The sequence below is a fragment of the Ischnura elegans genome, chromosome 10, assembly GCF_921293095.1.
Source record: "Ischnura elegans chromosome 10, ioIscEleg1.1, whole genome shotgun sequence".
NCBI lineage: Eukaryota > Metazoa > Arthropoda > Insecta > Odonata > Coenagrionidae > Ischnura > Ischnura elegans.
The window spans coordinates 16,922,889-16,945,237 of record NC_060255.1 but is presented as its reverse complement, the minus strand read 5'-3'; the positions used below and the strand labels follow the sequence as shown (position 1 = coordinate 16,945,237).

The 22,349-nt window shown below is 37.9% G+C and overlaps 1 protein-coding gene across 3 annotated transcripts in view; it reads left to right on the top strand.

The window, feature by feature from the left end:
- Window positions 1-202: 202 nt before the first annotated feature.
- Window positions 203-22,349, top strand: part of LOC124167021 (heterogeneous nuclear ribonucleoprotein U-like protein 1) — a 56,399-nt gene continuing 34,252 nt past the window's right edge. Inside the window, exons 1-10 of one of the 3 annotated variants that reach the window (XM_046544786.1) lie at window positions 203-493; window positions 1,360-1,544; window positions 2,882-3,091; window positions 4,474-4,664; window positions 5,933-6,006; window positions 6,228-6,473; window positions 7,369-7,481; window positions 7,695-8,009; window positions 8,317-8,439; window positions 11,604-11,732. In XM_046544786.1, the coding sequence (XP_046400742.1) occupies window positions 355-493; window positions 1,360-1,544; window positions 2,882-3,091; window positions 4,474-4,664; window positions 5,933-6,006; window positions 6,228-6,473; window positions 7,369-7,481; window positions 7,695-8,009; window positions 8,317-8,439; window positions 11,604-11,732 (1,725 nt within the window). In that variant the 5' untranslated portion in view covers window positions 203-354. Of the gene's footprint in view, window positions 494-1,359; window positions 1,545-2,878; window positions 3,092-4,473; window positions 4,665-5,932; window positions 6,007-6,227; window positions 6,474-7,368; window positions 7,482-7,694; window positions 8,010-8,316; window positions 8,440-11,603; window positions 11,733-22,349 lie in introns of all 3 variants that reach the window. The other 2 variants (XM_046544785.1, XM_046544787.1) reach the window with 2 other exon arrangements.

Below are 22,349 nucleotides of genomic sequence, written 5' to 3'. Positions count from 1 at the left end.
TCTGCTTTTTATCAAAAGCTTTTACAACTCCTGTGAAACTGATTGTTTAATTCAAGGACAAGAGTGAGAAAGATTAGCTAGTTTAAATATAAGGAGGAAATTACGGATATTGCAATTCTTAAATAAAAACGGACATTGAAATCTGCCTTGTGATTGGCTATGAGAGGGGGGTACGCCGACTGTTCACCAATCACCTGCTCTTTCTCACTGGCGGTAGATGGTGTTCCTGTAGCCATTTCGCATCGCTGTACCTTGCCGACGCTCACCATCACGTTCTTCGTTTCTGACGGAATTATCATTATTATTTGTGTTAAGTATAATTAATAACTAACACTGGCATTCAGGTAGAACAAGATGAAGACCGACATTGACCCAGCGAAACTTAAAGTTGTGGAATTACGCGCAGAATTGTCTGCGCGTGGGTTGGATACCAAAGGAAACAAAGCTGTGTTGGTCGACAGGCTAAAAGATGCTTTGGCCCAGGAAACGGGAGGTAAGTAATTTTCATAGTGTTCGGGTAGTAAATTATGGAAATAATTGTGGTAGAATATCGCCTTGCGACCAGAAATAGCGTAGGCGTCTTCCCTTTGTAAACAACTCGCGCCCGCACAGGTCAAGGATTCAATGACAAAACGAGCATAATGGCGTTCATTTATCATTATTTAGATAATAGAGTATAGTATTTTGTCGTTATGCAGGGTGGTGCATTTTTCCTGTGACGGGTATCATGTATGCATTACAGTGTTCCCGAGATTAATAGCATCAGTATATATTAGGTTAAAAGTGCTACTTTTAATCTTTTATAATGTTAAATTATTGTAATTTCCATAGAATATCTTATAGGAAATCGCAATGCTTATGAAATTCGAAGTTTACTTCAATATTGTTTTTCCTTATTTTTGGCGCGTAATTTCATGGTGGGGAGTACGGGCAGGCAGTAGTTGGGCTTGTGGCATTATTACGTCTTATAACGAGAACTATGTGTGTAAATGATTGGTTTATGTTTACAGTGTTACATTGCGCAACCTTGAATTAAAGGTAATTTATCAGATTTTGCAAAACTTCCGCAAACTGTACTTAATGACTAATCCAGTAGTCAATGCTAATCCTCAATGTGTGTAACTTTGATCGCGAATATGCCCCTTGTGACCGCCTATCTTCTATGAATGCTTGGAGGTGAAACAAAACCTGTGTTTAATTTGTTTCATGAAGGCGTACATTTCCCTTCTTTACAAAACGTGAAAACTAGTGCACATGAGCTCGTACAAGTTAATGTATCGTTTAAACTGGCCTAATGAGCAGTCGGGAGGTTATTTTGTTTTTTAGAAAAATTTCATGAAGTATTTTTTCTGTGCTCAGGGGACTCTTCGGAACAACCCAGAGAATCTATTGGAGAGGCTTCCAAGGCAGACGATGAAGCTCAGGGGTCAGGGGAGGAGTCACATGGACAACAATCTCAGGAAGAGCAAACAGAAGACGAGCAAGACCAAGGACAGAAATCTCCTAAGAAAGAAGTTATTGATGAAGATGAGGGAAATGCAGAGGTAATGTGTAAAGATTTGTTTAAATTATTTTTGGGTACACCAGTAATACCAGACTATGCATGTTGTTGCATTATTTTTATTCTTGGAATAAATGTCCCATCAAGATAAATATTGCTGATATTCTGGTAATAGAGATTTCAGGGCTGGGATTTGCCTTTGAGCGCGTGATATAATTCCTCATATTTATCTGTCCCTTTGTCTTGTGCCATTTTTATATGGATGCATACCAATGTGATATTATTTGCCAGTCATATGGGACTTGAGGAATGGTACGGTAACCAATTTATGTTGACTACACTCTAAATAAATATATTGACGTACTGCGGCATGCAATTGGACTCTGCCTAAAGGCTATTTTACACAGGGCACATAATTATGCTGGGTAGAACTGCATTTCTTTCCTAATATGGCATGGAATTGCACTAATACACTAACAAAATTAAAACGGACTATTTTACATCTCACGTCCATGCATTCCATCAGTTCAATGCTTAACACTTAAATTTGACTGTGCCTTTGTGCATACGTCAGATGGTGGAAGTATGTGTCCCGTGTATAAAGGCCTTAACAATGTTTGACTTGTTCAAACAAGGTTATCCTTGACTGGATACTATGCATCATGGAATTATAGTTCATTTTCCATTCCCACTTTGTCATTACCTATGTAGTACTCCTGTTGATGGGCCAATATCTAATGGAATATCCAAATTTAAGACTGTTTTTATGTCAGAGTTTTTATAATATGGGCATATATATGCATGCATCCTTTTTCTGAGACTGCATATATATGCATTCTTGAGGCGGATGAAGAAGTCTGCCCCAAGTATGGCATTTCACAACCAGTAGCTCCTCTTATAAACTGCTGTATTTTACTTAAATAATCCGCTAAGAGCATCTGAACCTATAAACTCACAACCCATGGGATGCACTGGCTCTTGAAAACCTTTGACTATGGCAAAATGGGATGGATAACTTCAAAAAAAATTTTACTTTTAAGATAATGGAAATTTGAAGTTTTATATGTTAGTTTATGTAAACATACTGATTAATAAGAAATTATAAAATAAGGAAAAACATATCTCAAAGGTATTTTAAAAAAATGGCTATAGCCCTGACCAGAATTTTTCTTATTTCATGCCACTGACCAATAACTGTTAAAGTTAACCTATTGTGATGTTGATTTATGCCCACAGATTTGGGTAATTGTTGTCCTTTCTATAATTAAAACCCTTAGCTGAACCAGCTTATACCATCCACCTTATTTCTCTTTATTAGTTAAGGTTTATGAGTACTCAAAATATATTTTAAGTGATTACATTATAATTTCTCAAAAGAAGGAAGAAGATGAGCAGCATCAGGAAAAGGGTGACAACGCAACTGAAGCCCAGCCTGGAGACAATCACGAGGCAGAGGTGAAAGAAAATGCTGTGATACCAGCTTCAAAAACACCTGTGAAAACAGAGAATGTGGTTCAGGTGAAACAAGAACCTATGGAAACTGAAACAAGCAATAAGGCAGCCAGTGCTGATCCATCTACACCAGTAAAGGTGAGTGTAAGAATATTTTTTATATTCATGTTAAGGATGTTTGACAGAAGAAACCATTTCCAAGACGCTATTCGTAATATCTTCATCCGATCTGTATTATACCACCCATTTTTGACATAATATTTGCGAAAGGTGAATCTGTGCTTCTGTCAAAAATACTTTGCGCATGTCTTTCAATTACACCAATTTAAATGGAAAATTAGCTCAATATTGATTTTTTTAAATGCATTTGTTGGTAATGCATGAACAAATCAGGATGATTTGCTAGACGAATTCAATCTTGTTCAATAACTATGAGGCCATGCATGGCATTTTTTATACTATGTACTCAAAATACGAATCTCATGCATTGTTCCGCTCCACTCTCCATTCCACCTTTATCTCTTGCCTCCCAAGATAGAGCGTCAGAGGGCTGGGAGGTGGGGGGAAGCCTCTCTCCACAGAAAATATCAAGTATCGTCTCCACCTAAATGAAGTCTGGTTTCCCCTACCTTCACCGTCATTACTCTTAGCTTTATCATCAAGCTCGTGCCATCAACAGCATTCAAGAGCAATTAACTTAAACCTTCGTCACACGGCCTTGGTGAGCTCTGGACACTGCCTACAATGACTACAGACAGCCCTGTTCTTAGACTGAGTCTTCTCCCTGTATGAAGCTTTAAAGTTATGGATCTTTCACGGAATCTGTGCTCTTAAGTTGGAAAGTAATTCAGTTGAATTGTGCATAGTGATTTAATGGGCACGGTCATCGGGATTGAATTTACTGTAAGGCAAAATAGGCACGTGGCTAGGGGGGTGGTAGTCCAAGGGTTGCCTTCTGTTAGGCAACTGACAATGATCTATACTGGAGGCGCATCTAAGGGCATTCCCGTCAGCAGGCTTATTATGTGGGTCCCATCTGCCTGCAGGTGCCCTCTTTGCTAGGGCTTTAAATGTGCCAAGTTAAACTGTTTCAACTCCAAGCTGTTTTTAAAAATTGAATTGTGTATGTTTTCCTTGCGTTAAATTCAAGCATAAACTTATGCTGTCAGCCATATATCTGTTTATTCCTTTTATTTCCTAACCTTACCTTATGCGAGTGGCTATGCCTCATCATAAAAATCAGGGAGGGGGGGCTCAATGGAGAGGTGCATAAAGCATAACTTTGGGTTAATCCGGCCCTGACGGTCATGTGTATTGTATCTGTGATGCTTAGACATTTATTGGCTGACAAAATAAATCTTGTGAACATCTTTTCAGAGTTATTCTTTCTGCCATCATCAGTAAAATGAGTGACGCATACTTCCAATTTAATTATTGGGGAATTGGAGGTTATTTTTTTTTATTCTGGATTTTGGTTCATTCGATTCTAACATGTATCTTTTTACTATTTTTTCTTAAAGGACACTGTCAAAACCGAGCCTGCAGAGGTAAAGAAAGAGACTACTCCAGCTCAAAGTGAAACCAAGCCTGACAGAAGGTCAGCAACTCGATGGGGTAAACCAAAGGAAGAGAATGACACTCAATTAGAACAGACCCCAGTAAGAGGACAAAAGCGTCAACGCTCTGCTTCACCTGAGGAGAGGAACCAGAGGTATTTGGTCCAGCAGCTTTAATAATAATGGAAATTTATATGGCATTACACTCTAAAATTTCAAGGCATCCACAATGTTCCACTTATGGCACAATTTTGTCATACAGTAGATTAAGGTTTTGAATTTGGCTTGATGGATAGTAAATTGAATAAGCATAGGAGGAAGAGGTAGGGGAGAGAGAGAGAAGAATACAATAGGATATTAACAGAGTACAAGATTTTTTGTACAAATTTTTTTTTTTACAAAAAAAATGCTCACAAGCATGGAAAATTTTGTACTCAGTTTTTTGTAGTACTGTATTTTGTTAATGTCCTATTTAATTCTTTCCTCTCTCTCTCCTTTGCCCACCTTTCACTGCAGTTAGTCAGCTTGGGTGCATCGACCTTATCTACCTCCCCATTCTCTCACATCCCTTTGGCTTTTACAACCAGGGGAAGACCCAACCCCTTCCCCTCCCAACTTCCCCCTACCTCTTGATTTCCTCCCCCCACTCCTTCTGGTTCATACGGTTCAGGTATTTAAGACGATGTATCAATGTACTCCTTGCCTGAGGATGACACAGTCGAAACAGCTGTGTGATTGAATGAATATTTATGTGGAAAAACAAAGTTCAATTTTCATTCATTATTAGTAAATTCCATAAAGTGATGCCTCAAACCATCAACTTCTTTATTCAACCATAAAGCTGTAAAAGTTGTAATTCCATTGCTCATATGGATCTATATCCCCAAAATTTTAGCTTTCTTTTGGATTTGTGGAACGGTTTCCAAAGTTAAGCCTTGAACAGTCTTAATGCATTGGCATAACACGCAGTTGTGACACTTTTGGAGCATCCAAGATGTTGGCTTAATAACAGCGCATAAATGTGCAATTCAGTTTACAAGTGTCTGATGCTGGATGTTAAATTTCGTCTGCTTAAATCCTCGGCATGTGAAAGTCCAAAATATTTACAAATGATTGCATAATAAGTGCTCTTCAGTGAAATTTATGTTCTGAAGTGTTGTTTAAAACAGCTATCCTAAGGCAATTTTTGCCTCTGTTAATACGTTTTAAAAGGCTGAAAGTTGTACAATTTGGCCATGTAGCAGGATCTATCCTAGCATCATTATGAAATGGCAGGACCTGTGTGCAAAAGTTGAAAAATCTGTTCTCCATTTCCATTTATTATTTGCTTACCATTTCATTCGCCATTTTAATTTTTTATTGATTATTTTTGGTGGTAGCTTTTTTTCGTGACTATTTATGCAATACCTGTTTCTTTAATCAGTTTCAGAGGGGCCCCACCTCGGAAACCTGATGACGAGCCTGACTTTGACGAAAATTCTGTTCTTCTTGATTGGTGTAAGTATGTCATTTAAGCTATCAGGATTTACTTTGGGCTGTTTAATCCAATTGATTTCTTTTCAATGCAAAATGGTTTTCTTCCAGACGTATTGAATTATTATTCAAGTAAATACTATTTTGAAGGATTCCATTGATTTATCACTACATGGTATTTTGGGGTTGAATTTTGATGTATTTAATGTATGATTGATATATTATTGTCTTGCCTATTTTTGTAGATGATTCAGACCTTCATCTCATCATCAGCAAAGAGAAAGGTTTTGTTGCTGCCACTCCTTTGCATGACGAAGGCTTTGCCTATGTGTGGGCTGGAGCTCGTGCTAGTCATGGTGTTACTGGGGGAAAAGTTTATTATGAGGTCCGCATTACTGAGAACTGTGATATTTCACATTTGGCTGAGCAAGAACCGAATCCAAACGTACTGCGTATTGGTTGGTCTACTATGGAAAATAGTATGCAACTAGGTATGTATCAACTATCATTTGCAAATGTTCATGAGCTGTATTTTTTTAACTTCGGATGACCCTTAAACTACTTTTGATTATATAACTAGGCTACAGCCTTTATCCTGAATTGAAAATTATTATCCTAGTTATGGTATACTGTGTAAGTTATAAACAGTTAAGAATGCAAATCATTTATAAATGGCATGTATTAATGTGGCAGTTGAAATTTCATTTTTGAAAATTTTATGCTACTACAAGCCTTAAAACAATTGCATCAGAATTTTCCAACGACCTTTCCTTCTTTTCTATCTCTTGCTACTCGAGTCCGCAATAGTTATTTTGTAGCTATAATTGCCCTTTGTGTTTCCTCTTGTAATTAGAGTACAGAATAATAATGATGCTTTATATGTCATGAAATCAGGATGGCAAAATAGTTACACCGGTATAGGACACGTCAAGTTAAACATTCAATGATCAACAACTTGTAAGTAACTGATTAAATATTTCTAGAAACCATATCAATTGAGTAAAACATTTTTAATTTCAAATTCCTTATCAGGTTATTCTTAAACGCAGCTACACTTTTATGACCCTTGAGCTCAGCTGGCATTATTGTATAGTTGCTGGCCCAAATTGTATGTGTAGCCCATACAATTTGGACCAGCACCTTTATTTCTAGAGTGTACATAAGAGACGTGCAGCTGATCAATCTGTGTTGTGAAATAATGGTGACTGTCGTAGTTCTTACCATATTAAATTAGATTTCTTTTAGTATTTACTAGAACATGGACAGTATATACACATGGAACTGGGAGTATATCCAATTCTTTGAACAGGAAACAGCAGGCAGGGTCATGTTTAGAAAAAGCCATGAGCCAAATGGCTCTTTCCTGAATTCTGATTATCTTTGCAGGTGAGGAACCTCTTTCTTATGGTTACGGAGGGACTGGGAAAGCTTCAACTAATTGTTCATTTAAAGATTATGGAAGACCTTATGATGTTGGAGATGTAATGACTTGTTATTTGGTAAGTTTTTGTTGTAATAGTAATTCAATAGTTATTTTTTGAGTTGATATGACTGTTATTAAAATTAAGTTCCTACTAATTTAACTAAATTAATTTATCATTGTTTATTTTGTGTTTTTGTATGCAAAGTAAAATGGGGTTTCAATCAGGTTTGCACTATAAACACCTAGCAAATTTCTCAGTTTATAATTCTTATTTTTTTCTCATTCATAGGACATGGATAGCAACCCTGCTCGTATTAGTTTTTCTATCAATGGAGTTTGGCAAGGCTATGCATATGATGTACCAAAAGAGAAGTTGGAAGGAAAGGCCCTTTTTCCTCATATTCTTAGTAAAAATTGTGCTTTTGAGTGCTTCTTTGGATCTGGCCCTGCAATCAAACAGGAAGACGTTAAGCCTGCAGAGACAAAGCCTCAGCCATGGGTTGGACCTGATGCCGAGAGATCAACTTATGTGCCTATAGGACAGGCTGATCCGTCACTTCGAGTCCGTGGACCTAAAAGGCCAGAGAAAAGAGAAGACTGTGAGGTATGGCTTCTTGTTTTTTTTGTGTTGTTTACAGCTTTTAATCAGTTAGTCTATTAGGATTATGATTAAAAACTTTTGGGCTATGTCGCAGCGTCAATTCTTGGGTGGCCCCAACGTTTCCCGACCGATGCTGGTCGAAGTTAGGATTATTGCATAATAGTCACTCAGTAGATAGCAGCATGTAGTTCAGTGGGTTATGAATGTATTTCAGCTCAGTGTGTTAGAACATAAGATGCTATTTTTGAAGTATTATTTTGGGTGTTAGAAACCTATGATAATGATGATGCATTGGTGGCTTGTTTCTCAGGCTATTATGATGGTTGGGCTACCTGCATGCGGCAAAACGACGTGGGCCAGTGATTGGGCTAAGAAGCACCCAGAGAAGCTGTACAACATTCTTGGAACCAACAGCTTGATCGACAAAATGAAGGTGTGTGATTTAATGTTATTTTTTGTTTTTGTTTAGATAACAATCCTTCATTAGGTGTTCTCATTGTTCAGTGTTTAATTGGATATGCTAATTTCATTTCAATTTGATATGTTAATTTTATTAAACTGAAAAAAATATTGTGTCACCTCTGACCTTACGGTTTGAGGTGGGATTTCCAGAGTCACTTTTCCAGTTCCAGATGAGAATGCAATATTTGGCTGCTTCATACAGTATGCTTCTGCAGGTTAAATTGCTTCTTTAAGCACAAATTTTCTTGAGTACCTTAGAATTTCCCATTATTATTGTCATTTAATCTGGGAGGATTTGTTGTTCAACGTAAGGAATTGAATGCGATAGGAGCTTGAAGGTGAAATATTTTCTGTGGGGGACAGCAGCTCATCTACTTCTCATCTACACTCTTCAGTAATTGGGAGGGAGGGTTGAAAGTGAATGAGGATAGGATATCATTTTCATTTGTTGCTTCCCTTTGACCTTAACATGTTACAGGGTTATGGCTGATAGAGATGTTGTGGAGGTGCAGGTGTTTGGTAGGCATGGTGATGTCTTGGTTCCTGTTCTGTCTGACTATATTGATAAAAAGTGGGAAAGCCATCACCTTGTGACTCTCTTTCTGGTTAATGGTGGTTACTACAGGTCCACTGGAAGGCCTCCAGAAAGTAATAGAATGCCACAAACAAAATTGCTCATGCTAGCCATGAAATCTAAATCTTGTCTCTATGTCTGGTTACTGATACATGCCCTACTGATTTTTGAAATGTTGAGTTGCCTGACACACAACACCTCTTCATTAGCAGCATCATTGAGTTAAAATGCTACTCCACAATAGGCTCGTTGGAATTGACTGAAATATAGCTAGCTCTGTGGTAAAGGTTAATTTTTTAAAGATATCCTAGAGAAATGTCCTCTAATTTCAATTGCAGCTTAATAGAATACAACTATGTGGTCCAGGTTGGTCTAGGTTAACCATGAGTCAGTTGGAACTCACTTGGAGTTTGCCTCACTCAGAATGGAATATTCAGTAGAGTATTTATATTGGTATGGTGAATGACCTCTCGTGATCAGCAGCTTACCGTATAAGCGTGTGTAAGAGACGCACCCCTATTTTGAGTATCGAAGCTATGAAGAAGAAAATTTTACGGCTTTTTTTTTACACTGTCGCGCGGTGTTTCAGACGTATGCCTGGAATTTCGGCAGTTATCGAAATTTCTTCTTTCAGTACTAATTGAAAATGGAAATTTTGATAACTGCGGCGGTAATAGCGGCATGAGAGGAAGTAGGAGGGGAGAGGGAGCGGCATGAGAGTTCCGATCTTCTCTTCGCATACGCCGTTGCTCTACGATGCTTGCCCTATTCACGAAAAATTTTGTTTAAATACTCTCGCAGGAGTATTGCAATAGAATTGTAGCCGTGGAAAATTTTAAGTCAAAACACGACAGGCACATAGCATGAACCTTCCCAGGAGCTTGGACAACAATCGGGGCAATCTCAGCGCCGTAGGATAATAACCACGTCGTAGATTTAACGGAGCCACACTTGGCCCTCCATCTGCCAATGCCTCTGCCGTTTTTTTTACTTTCCGAGACCCCACACGAAAATAGGAAAATATCAAGTTACAGGGGAACAAGGGAAACGTGTTTCATCCCTACCCCGTCTCACCAACTGACCTTGATCGTTCTCCCAGTTTCTGGAGGCCACATGCTAGGTGAGTCATCTACCGAGCCCGAAGATATCTCGATAGCTTTCAATAATTGTATGACACGCACCAGGTTCAAAAAAAGAAAGAGATCTAACGCGACGCATATCTGACAGAATTTAAGTTTTTTAAGCTCTAATTGTTTGACACAAATATTAATAGTTACAATAAGGCTACTTATATTCAAAATAATCCAAACAGCACAATTTCTGAAGGAACAAGCGTAGCATAAATGCATTCAAACAAGACGAGACAGACTGGAAACTTCAGGCAACGCAAATTACGTATATCACATTGCTGCGCCTTCGCCCCTTCGCTTTGAAGGCAATGACGTCACATGCAAGGTCGGACGTGTTCGTCCCTTGCTCCTTCGCTCGTAGCCTCGTTGCTTCGAAGACGGAGGGAGCGCCTCCTTCCCCTCAACCTCTCCTTCAGCGCTCTTCACTTATAAGCATTTCTGATTTCTTCTATCCACAAATTAGTCCAACAGTGAACATACTCGTTTGAATATTTTAAACCTCAGGTTTTGACATCAATATAATTTTCAATTGCAATAATACTCATATTAGTGTCTGAAGATGATTTTTGAAAAATCAGGTCCTAAGCGTTTTGGAAATTACTCGGCAAGACAGATATTGACTATTAACCAGGTATGTCCTTCAAAACTATGCGTTTCTCTACATTTGATAAGTGATTACTATAGGCAGTAAAATGCTGCGGGATGTCCACTCGTGGCAGTAAATTTAGCGCGCCCTCCGGAGTGAAAAACCTCGTGCGAACTTTACCATATTCACCTCTGGGGTACCGACGTGACGGCGCGATGCTTGCAAGAAAAGCAAACGGGAGCATTTTAAAAATACATCACTAAGGGAGAAACTCCACTGCGTGCCGCTTGTTTTTGACCCAGGGTTTCAGATGACTGACTCACGCTGAAAACCAAGGCCACTAAGTTTCCCTTGGACTTGCGACCGGTAAAGGGGCGGGGGGGAAGATAAGAAATTTGTGTAAAAGGCGCACCCTCATTTACGGCTGCAATTTCTGGGAAAAAAGGTGCGCCTATTACATGCGCTTATACGGTAATTCTATGTTTATCTATTTCTAACTACATTGCACAGCTTGCTGCATTAGTGCTACTCTTGCCTTAGGCCATACTCATTTCTTCATGTGTTTGCGCTGTATTCCAGAAGGAAAGGGCGAATTGCGTGATTCATACTCAATCTTCTATGGCCTAACTTCATTTACTGATTTAAAAAATCCTCTTCCTTACATAGTACCGAAAGCTGACTAGAATTTACTTTGTAAATGTGTTATTAAAAATTAGTTGACTTTCATTGACCACATACTTCAAGCTGGCTATTGGATGTAACATTAACCTATTTTTTTTTTTAAGTTTGCTGGCCTTAAAAGTAAGATTCCACTTAATTTTGTTTATATTCTCTTTCACCTCTAGCTTATGGGACTTCCAAGAAAGAGGAATTATCATGGTCGTTGGGATGTCCTCATTGAGAAGTGCACTAAGTGTCTTGGTCGGTTGCTTTCCATGGCATATACCCGTCGAAGGAACTACATCATTGATCAGGTAAGCATGTGGGTATTGTTGTTCACTGATGAGATCTACCTTCTGGGGCCCCTTAATGAGACTAACCTTCGGTGATGCCCTCTGTCCCATTTCATGTCCAAAACTACAGTAAATTTATTGGAAATTAAAAAAAGATTAGCTGGTTAGGAACTGAAATTGCTCATATTTGTCGATGTGCAGAGAACACGGATTCAAATTAAATCGTTCAGTTACTCTTAATTGCATGTCATCCCAACCCAAAAGTTAAGGATGCTAGAATTCCATGGGAATGCAGCTAGTGGAAAAATGTTAGGTCAACCATTTTAAGCGTGTTTGGGATAGGAGTAGTGTTTCTTTTAAATCTAATTACTTTGGCATATGTCTAGAAATGCTTTATCCTCATATTGTTTTGTGTCCTCTCATAAGTGCTCCTCTCCAACTTATTTGTGGCAAGTTAAAATTGGTGTGGTTGTCAGTTATTCTTTGAGTACAATAATGCTTATATTTTGTGAGGATGGTTACAGGTGAAACTAAATTGATGCTCATTAGTGAGTTGTCATATGAAGAAATTCAGAAATTTAACTGGTGTGTTGTGTTCTGAAGTACTTGGTTTTTGGTGTAAGAATTATTTTTAAAGTATCATCTGGATGATGATCAATGTCTGATACTGTCATGCCATAAAGTATAATCAAGTTGTTGATGTCCGATTCTTAATTTCAGCTTTCTTGGAGAAACTCCTATTTTAGACTTAATGAAATACCTTATTCAAACTTATTTCCAGGCTGTCTTATGGTGGTTCCATTCTTATGGTTCCATGGTTCACAGTGTTCCAAACCATATCTTTTCTCAGGCATATTGTAAATTATTGTGCTTACATCTTGTCAATGCTTTACAGCTTAAGGAAAGTGATAATGCCTAGACACTGAGAATTTTAGCTGGCCATTATTTATGGTAGATTCTGAATATTTCAGAGGTAGTATGCCATGTTGTTTGGCATTGATCTGTTCATTTCCTTTACTTATAAATTGTAATTCTTATTGACCTTTATTATCATCAAGTAGAAATCAAAAATGATCAATGATGTATGACAATGTATTATTTGCAAAAAAGTGATAAATTTACCTAAATCAATTTAATTATAATTGTGGTTAAATTTGTTCATAACATATTTACCACTAAATGAAGCAGCAGTTAAGTAACTGCTGAAGGAAGTAACCAAGGAAAAAGTGTTGATATGGTTCAGAAGGCTTTGTATCCAATTACCTTGGTTTTCTGCTTTGCCTTATTCCATTTCAGGGTAGTGGAAACATTTTCTTCAGTAGAGCTGATATTTTGCTCTAATGGTTAGTTTTTAAAAATTGTAAAAGCTGTCACCTTAAAAGGTAATTGTTTGTTCTTATGCTATTGCGGACGTTCTTTGTCGATGTAAATACGATTAAGGAAATCATACTTTGCAGTGAAACTCTCATCAATTTCTGGCTAATTGTTACTCACATCATAGAATCATACCGAAAATAATGGAATCAATTTGTGGAAGCATTACATTCATGTTATTTCTCTAAGTATCTGACAACTGTTATTGTTCAGGGCTCCCACTCAGTCGAGAAAACCTTAAAACCGTGAATAAGCTGTGAATTTCGTCTGCCGTGAAAAAAGCTGTGAATTTCGTCATATAACCTTAAAAAGCTCTCAAACTTGATTTTAGAACTACGATTGAAAAAGAAAAATATATATGCCGATCATGTTTCAAGGTCAGTCATGCGCAGACACCGTCAACACATTTATCTGCGCACGTATATTCTGATCGCAATTATTGGTCCGTGTGCTGTGATGACACATTGATCATAAGCCTGTACCAAAGCCGGTAGACTGGTAACCAAAGTGTTCATAAACCCTGGCGAAAATGCAGACGTTTCTTAATTACCCTGGTCCCTCCATTTTCCCGCTCACAACCTATGGCAGGAGCTGACGGTATGTGACGTCATGAGAGATTATAGTACTTTCATTGTTGCGTTTGCATTCATGGTGTCTGGTGCGTTTGTTAACTTTTTAGTTAACCTGCGACCGATGATCGTTGCTCGATCATAATTTGTGCGTAAAATGGTTTATCTGAAAACCTTGCATTCGACGACATCTAGGCCATGAAAACCTGGAAAAAACCGTGAATTTTATATTTTAGTTAGAGTGGGAACCATGTTGTTCTCGTGGACATTCTGTCTTCTTTCATTTTCATTACATATCAATTCATTTTAAAGAAATAACGCTTCAGGAGACAATTTTACGGTGTTCACTGGAAGAACAATTTAGAGGTTTATATTGACAAGGAATTGTAGGAATTTTTCAATGCAGAAGAAACAAAAAACTAGGGATGATTGGATCCAAATATCAGCGGATATTGCCCTTTATCAGATACATCAGATTTCTTTTTAGAATTATGTGCAAATTACTAATATTTCAAATCAATAAAGCTATAATACCAAGTACCAAAAGTACCATTGTTAGACACTTTTGGGCTAATAGATGACTCCTGCACCAGTTGACCTCGAGAAACGGTGAACTTTGAAGGAGATGGGATGACAAAGGTCAGTGAGGGAGAAAGAGGGAATCATGAAACACGTTTCTATTATTCTCGTATAACTTGATATTTTCTTTCAAAGCTAATGGTTAATGGTCTTCATAATAGGACCCCTGAGTGAGCTGGGGCCTGCTGTTTGATTTCAGAGAGGAGGAAAGCGTCAGAGGGGGTCTGAGGACTAATGGGGGAGGGATAGCAGATTTTAGGAAATGTGCAATGTAGTTATTATATCAGGACAATGAGCTTCTCCCTATGGGTGTTCCATCTCTTGGGGAAGATTCTAACTCTTTGCCTGTCTTAATTAGCTGTAAATGCATTGTAAATACTTAGTCTCATTTTCATCAGACGATGGATGCAAGAAAATTACACTTGGGGACCGTGATCTTAAACGATCAATGCAGGAAAACGATGCGTCAGGGAATGACAGGTACAGGAAAAAAATTACATTGTCTGTATGGGACTTTATTTCGGACCAGATACGGCAAACGATGAAGGGGGAACGATAGATAAGAGGTTCCACTGTACTCAAAACTGTCCAAACGGCACGATTTAAAAAAAAAAGACAAACTTTGAATCAGCAGACTCACACCAGATGTGACAGACTGGAAAAACCAAAACTTAAACTGCGTATATCACGTAGCTCACCCAGCTTTCCCTCAAGGCCTTTGGTGTCACAAAGTGGCAAGATCAGATGTGTTGGTCCCCTGGATCCCTCGTTCATAGCCTTGTTGCTTGAAAGACAAAGGGAGTGCGTTCTTTCTCCTTTACGTGCTTCTGTTGGTCAACCCCTCGCTGAGCAGTCATCTTGTTCTGTTCTTTTCTTTCTTCAAGTTTGCTGTAATTGACTTCTACTTAGCTCTTAATTGTGTTGCAGATTGTGTAGTTGCAATTTATCTAATGATAAACTCAACTAATGAAAATGCCTTCCATGGCATGCTAACATTTTTATTTGGATGGGAAGCACTCAATATATGCCTTGTGGTGTAAACCTATTGCAAGGAAGTGCAAAATCCACCTCACCACTACTGAAGCATCTGTGACTCAGACAGAAGTCAGTTTGCGATGAGAAAGTGGCAAAATTCTGGGTGGAAACGTTTGTAAGGAAAATTTGAATTCAGTCGATAAATACTCCAATTATAGAAGCTTACCATCATGTCCAAATGCAAAACATATAATACAGTAAAACTTTGATTTTACGTACTTTGATTTTACATCAAGTCTCGTTTTTATGCAGCGACACTCAAACATAGGGAATTGCAATGGTGAAACTTCGATTTTACATCTTTTCTTGATTTTACGCAGTTTTTCGATTTTGCGCAGCATAACCCCAGCCCCAAGGAGGCCGCTAATCTTGATTTTACGCAGTTGTCTTTCGACTTGTTTTGAAAATCCCGACTGGAGCAAAATGAAGTTAAGTTATTTATTCGTCTCAATGAGTTGCAAAAATGAATATAGGAATGGTTGAAATGACGTCGCGCTGTTGAGCGTGAAACTGAAAACATCGCGAATCTAATTATTGCTTCCCCCTGCGCCCTCAGTAATATTTCGGGCTCCTTTACGAACGCGAATATCGCTCTTAGTTCAAATTTGCCGAAGAAGGATATCGAAACCTAAAACATACAGCAATCGCCGTATATGCGTAACTACTTTTGATTAAACAGATGGTCGCCGGAGATATTAACATTATCACCTTTCGTTTATTATTCGACTTATTGATCGACGCTGTTTATAACATACTTATCGTAATAGCAGTAGATGGTCGTTAATCCGGAATTATGAACTACGGAATATCTATCCCTAACGGAAGGTTATCTAGAATTTTGCCAACGCTATGTTTTCCGTCGCCCCAGCGAAATATAACGGCGAAATGAGCCGCTAAAAATCCTCCCGTGCCAAAATTTTGGCTTCCAAGGTGATCCAAAAAGGATAGTCGTACTTCTAGTATGGACATAAGTCGATGGTGATTCAACAGGATGGCAAAAGCAGCATGCGTTGTCTCATTCTGATGGCTAACCCCACATCTGCGGGACGAATGGAGGCGAGGGAAAGTTGCTTGCGCGGCGCGCTTATCAGAACTGACTCAACTTGATTCTCATTGCCAGTGGGTTTAAATGAAACATGGTTGGAACGTGAATAGCTATTAGCTTAACTCCGCTAGGTGGCAAGCGTTTATTTTTAACGGAACGGGAGTTAATGCCCTCGGAGAATAACTCGCGTCGTCAATCGTCATGTAATCATTGAAGTAAAATTCAAGAGTGAGTGATAAGGCAGTCCCTTTAAACTCAGGAATGGCTTAGCACCATTAAATCGAAATACAAAAAGTGTCCGGTGTCGTTATCAGATGTGGGGAAGTAATATATTACGTGAAGATGAGTCACACGGCTTGTGAGTCAAAGGTCCCGGCGTTGAATTCGCGGAAGAATGCTGACAGAGGTGCTATGCCCGGTAGATTCAATCTGCTAATGCTAAAATTTCATTGGAAAATGCTTTTTTAATGCGTAAAAATTATAAAGAGGGAAAATTGTTCTGGACTACTAATCATTTTTTTATTCATCACTGGCGGCATTATGGCAGTTGCACGGTTATTTAAATAGCTCACTTTAAAAAATTTATCTAAACACCGGAAAAATCTGAATTTCCGGGTGCTGTGTGCTCCATATTATCTATGGTATACTATTTGGAAGGAGGTTACCGACAGCTGGGGTCATTAGCGCCATGAAGTAGGGGCTGGGGGGATAGGAACCCTATGTTGGCATTAGTCAGGTTGTATTGATAGGCTCCAAAGGGACCAGGACTTAACGTCCCATCTGCTGGACAGAGTGGTGCACTGGAAGTGCCCTCCTTATTACACTCAAGTAGGGATAGGTTTGATCTCTGATAAGTTTCTGCTACTGCGAGGACTTGAACCCAGGCCTACAGGGTGTAAAGCCTTCGTGATGTGTTAGCAAAATTTTGATCCCTGTTAATGGGGTTAATTTGGACGACTATATTCAGACATCTGATTTCTTCCATCTCCAACCTTTTTTTGTTTACAGGTGGTTAAACGGATTTCCTGACCTCTGCTTTTAATGAGAATATTTTCGAAAATTCGCTTCCCTGCGAGCATTTAGTATCACCATTCCGAAATTTCTCCTGGATAACAGAAGTAATGTTAGTGCCAGAAATGCTAGCAATTGAACCATGTTGTTTAGGCTTCATTTTCTTAAGTAAAACTTAAGAAAATGCCTTTTTATTGGCCTTCCAAACAACAGGCAAGCAAAGTTTTACCATCCCTTGGACATTTTCGTGGAAATGTCTCTGATGCCAAATTTGCAAAAAAAAAACCTAATCGCAATTAACAATATACACACCGTTTTACACCTTGTATAGACTGACTGTATTACCGCCCATGAAACGAATTACCTGCAATGCCTGCCACTTCGCCTTTTTTCTCTCGCAAAATTTAAAAGACGTGACGTTATCGCGAAATGACGTTAAACGGTGTGACGTAGAACGAGGACTCACTGAACTGCAAGGGTTTTGTCTGGGAGTAGGTTGTAAAAGAGTTCCGTTTCGTTTATGTTATATCGCACGAGGAAAACTTATTAAGATACTTAGGATCGGAGTCCTTTCTTCCACGACTTCGGGTTTACACCGCAGGCATCACCAGCAAATAAGATGGGAGATAACGCTTAGGTGCTTTGCATTTGTATAATCAACCATCCGAACTCTTGAAGGTATTGATTCGCAATCTATCCCTGAAATACTCCGCTTTAGGCTAAGGCGTAGCCCCTTTCTCAGAAGATCCTGCAGATTGAAGTGGGAAAAACCACCTGAACAAAGCTCCTTCTAACTCTACATAGTCTGCATTCCTTGGGCGCTTTTTTTTTTGTTTTTTTTTTCTGTGAAGAGCAAATAGGAAGATAAATTAATTTTGCCACTCTCATATTACTCTATTTTTTTTTATTTTCTTGCTTAGACGTGTTTGGTGTTTTTTGGCCATGGTGTCTGCCATCAAATGCTTTCTATTCACACAACTCACGGGCGTGCGGTTGTGCTGCCGACTGCTTTCTGCCGCCCGAGGAACCAAAGAAGATCAAGCATTGGCGAATCTTAATGCCACAATATTTTCACCAAAATGAACTACTTATTTATCGAACGACAGTTTACTACATGTTAACTTCATTTCTAACAGATCGCAAGAAATTACAGAGACAAGGGACTCTTGGTGAAGGTTTTCTGGCAATGAAAACTCCCTATGGCGAGTGCCAACACCAAAAGGGCCTTGTTAAAAACAAATTTTTTTACATGCTTATTATAGGGTCAATTGACGGTGCATCGGCTATCTCTTGTAATGGCGGGGGTCTCCCAATAGCCCGTACTCGCTTTAACGAGGTTCCACTGTAAATAAAAGAGGATGTCTGATTCTCTGTCCATAGGGTTCCATTATGACCAAAGTTAGTGCATAGGTGCATCTCATGCAATCAAACCCGTAGTACTACTTACAATTGTGTCCTATGTGTTTTTTGTTTTGTTTTTTTATTACCATTTTTACATCACGTCATACAACTTCTGTGGTGGCACACCTCGTGGCACTGAAAGGGAGAGCAACGCAAAGGGTTATACATTCACCAATTAATCCTCTCAGTCCAAGCCTTATTAGGGTGGTATGCGTTCTCATGACATTTTTGGTCTATGCACATACATACACACTTAGCGATCGATGTTGTGGAGTAGGGTATAAGCTGATCTCTTGTGTGGATTACGGAAGTCAATATCGATAATCTGTCACCGTACGTGTTTGGTTCCTTTACTTAAAAATCCTGCTTTTATGGGTAATCTCATCCCATAGTAATGCCAGGTGGCCGGCTAGTAATTTAAATGATGCAATAAAGGCTTGGAAACTGTCGGCAATGAAAATTGGTATCATAGTGCCTCTTGCACATTACCTGTCAGGAATTTAATGAAGTTTCACTGTATTTCATTGTAATACTATTTTTGAAATGGCATATGCTGAAAATTGTCGATAATTGTAAAATGGAGGAATTGATAATGTCTCCTTTCATTTATGCATTGAGTGGAGTATTTTATAGGGCATGATAATCCATGCCATGGAGATAATTTTTGCCTTCCTAATGGGCATGGTGTGTATGCAGGCATTATCACTGAAGAGCCCAGTTTGTATCTAAGTATAAAGTCAGCATAGGTTAAGGAATTCTTGGATGGTTTGGATGCTAGTATTGTTTGAGCTATGAGTTAAGAACAAATGTGGCTATGTACCTGTTTACAGAGATATGGCTAAAAATAAGGTAATCATTTACCTCCTTCAATCAATTATTTATTCAGTATTTGTGGAAAGAGTATGGTTTGTGCTTAAATTGTTCTTGGAATGTGCTAACAATTCTTATTCTGATCTTATAATGATGGCAAAATTTCATCTTATGATACAGTATTGTTCTAGTTCTAGTCTCTCAAAAGTGTAACTTTTTCCTGAATTTAACAATGAATTTAAATGTGGATATGAAGGAAAGATGAAAAAAAAAACTTGAGGGAAAGTAAATTCTTGCTTTGTGGAGATTTAAGTATTGTCTTAATGGCTTTATTAGTTTTGCATCAGCTAAGAGAATGTCTTTCTTTCAGGCAACTAAGATTATTCTATAGTATCCGAGGAGGTAGATTAATTATGTGATGTATTGCAGCTGATTGAGGAATTGTTAATGCATAATAAGTAGTTGGTTTTCTTTGAAGTCGGGTGATATAGTCGTATCTGTCCTTCAAAGTTACATGAAGAAGTAATGTTGCCAGCACACGACGCTAGCTGGTAGCCCTAATATGATGTATCACCTAGAAGCCAACACCACCTTTTCTTTTCTGTAAAAATTCACAATAGTTGGGTAGAAAAGACAAGAGACTCATGGTGTTAGCTCAAATCTAATGGTGCCAATTTGTCTTTGAAATCACTCTCTTATCTGGCCTTGACTAGGAAAATTCCTGGCTTTGAACACAGTAACATAGGCATTCCTTAATTTTCATTTGTGGTTCATGTGGACTGTTGTTATAAGATGAGTTTGCCAGGATAATTTTGAAAGTGAATTTGATTTGAAAATTTCTTTTTGTGATATTTATGCCTTATTGTGTCTACAGCCTGTCAGTATTAATGAGGCCTGTGTGTACTCTGTCTAAAAATGTCTATCTCTGTGGCTTGCCTATGTGAAGCCCTTCAAAATCTGATTTCTATAGCATTCAATACATAGCTTACAGCTTAGCAATAAATATGCTGAGTAATAGCAGGCTTTATTTATTAATATAACTTCAAAAATATTGATCTTGTGATGTCAATATGATAGAAGGAGGAAATAATGTTGATGCTTGACAAAATGTATTCTGCTGGCTCTCATGAGGGCTATGTCGACTTTACCTTGAAATGCAGTTTATATTTTAAAATGTAAAAAATGACCTTCATCGCTTTTAGGATATTTACAATGTGCCTGTCTTATTAATATGCAAATACCTACTCTAACTATGCAATTGAATTGGTTTCTGTTGAGAATTTACAAATGGCAGCATCGTTATTTCCAGCTTTAAGTGTCGAGGATGAACAGAACTTGTTCATCGGCTGAAATTAGAAAATTTTCATATGTTCTTGTGTTAGGTTTTTTTAAAATTTGATTTTAGAAATGACGACCTGAATTTAGCAAATAGGTGATAGCAATATCATTCTCCTTTGGAGTGATGTATTGAAATTGATCAATAATATTCCTGGAATGAATATGAGAAAGAAAACTATTTAAAATTAGTAAATATTAACTTCAATTACAATAGAAACGTACCCATTTGGCAAAGTACTGTTGTGCCTTATGTTTTGAGTCATTTATTTTTCTTGCCAGTCATAGTTATAATGGTGAAAACAAATGTTCTGTATGAATAGTTTGGTTGTAATTTTACTATACAGTCGGGAATTGTAGACATTGGTGGATGTTAAATTTAAGAAGTTTTGATTTTTTTTAAAGACATTTGAGAAACATTCACAAGTGGCACTAGTTAAAGATTGCTAAATATTTTGCCGTGATTGTTATGATATCTATATGATAGCAGTATGTATGGGCAATTTCACAGAATAGAACCTATTTCTCTGAAGGTTTCTGTTGCCCAGGCACAGAATGTGTGTGAAAACTCAAAACGGTTTGGCTGAATTTGCCCAGTGTAATAGCTGCAATTACATGATGTTGAAACATATTTGAAGAGAAAATATTTCTTCAAATTTCTTTTTCAGGAGATAACTTCCATTTACTTATTCCATAGAATTTTGATAATATTCAGTCGATTCATTTGGTCATTGACACTTCATTGGAATCAATTGAATGAGAGGCACTCTCTATGCCGTTGTTTTGTATGAACATTGAAAAGCAACTTTTTTTCAGGTTGATGTTGTATGCATAGGTTAGTTCCTTTGGTGCTGTTTTGCATCCATATTTGTGCAGGTTTTTTCATAGGTTTAAGTTCATGTATGTTCTGTCTATATCGTGATGGGACAAAGGATACATTTTCAGCATATTTTATGTTTTCTGAGCATGACAAACAAAACAATTTGGTGTATGTGATTGGGAGTATATTTTTTTCTGGAGAACTGAACTTATTGAACTGTGTGTACATTGTATCATTTTAATTCTTATTTTCTTAGATTTAGTTATCACTGTATAATTATTCAGTTGAGAGGGGAGCAATATGAGATGGTATGCAGCAAAACATTCTGAAACTTGCCATTTAATGGTCTCTTCAGTGAAGTGCACTCTTTTTTGTGGATAACAGATGTTTTGTAACGTTATTAGTTTTGATAAATTTATAGTATATAATTTCTATGCCTTTGTTACATATATTAGTTATGTAGGCCTAGGAAAAACATGTGGAGGGAACTTAAGTGCCAGCAGTTTCATTCAGTTTCCATTCACCAATGGATCCTCGCATTCAAAATTAGGTTTACATTGTTCAGAGTATTGCTAGAACATCATTCAGGGAGACCAGTAGTGGTAAGGTGAAAAGCTACCTCACCTCTACAGGGTTGGTCATTATCATTGTATAAATAC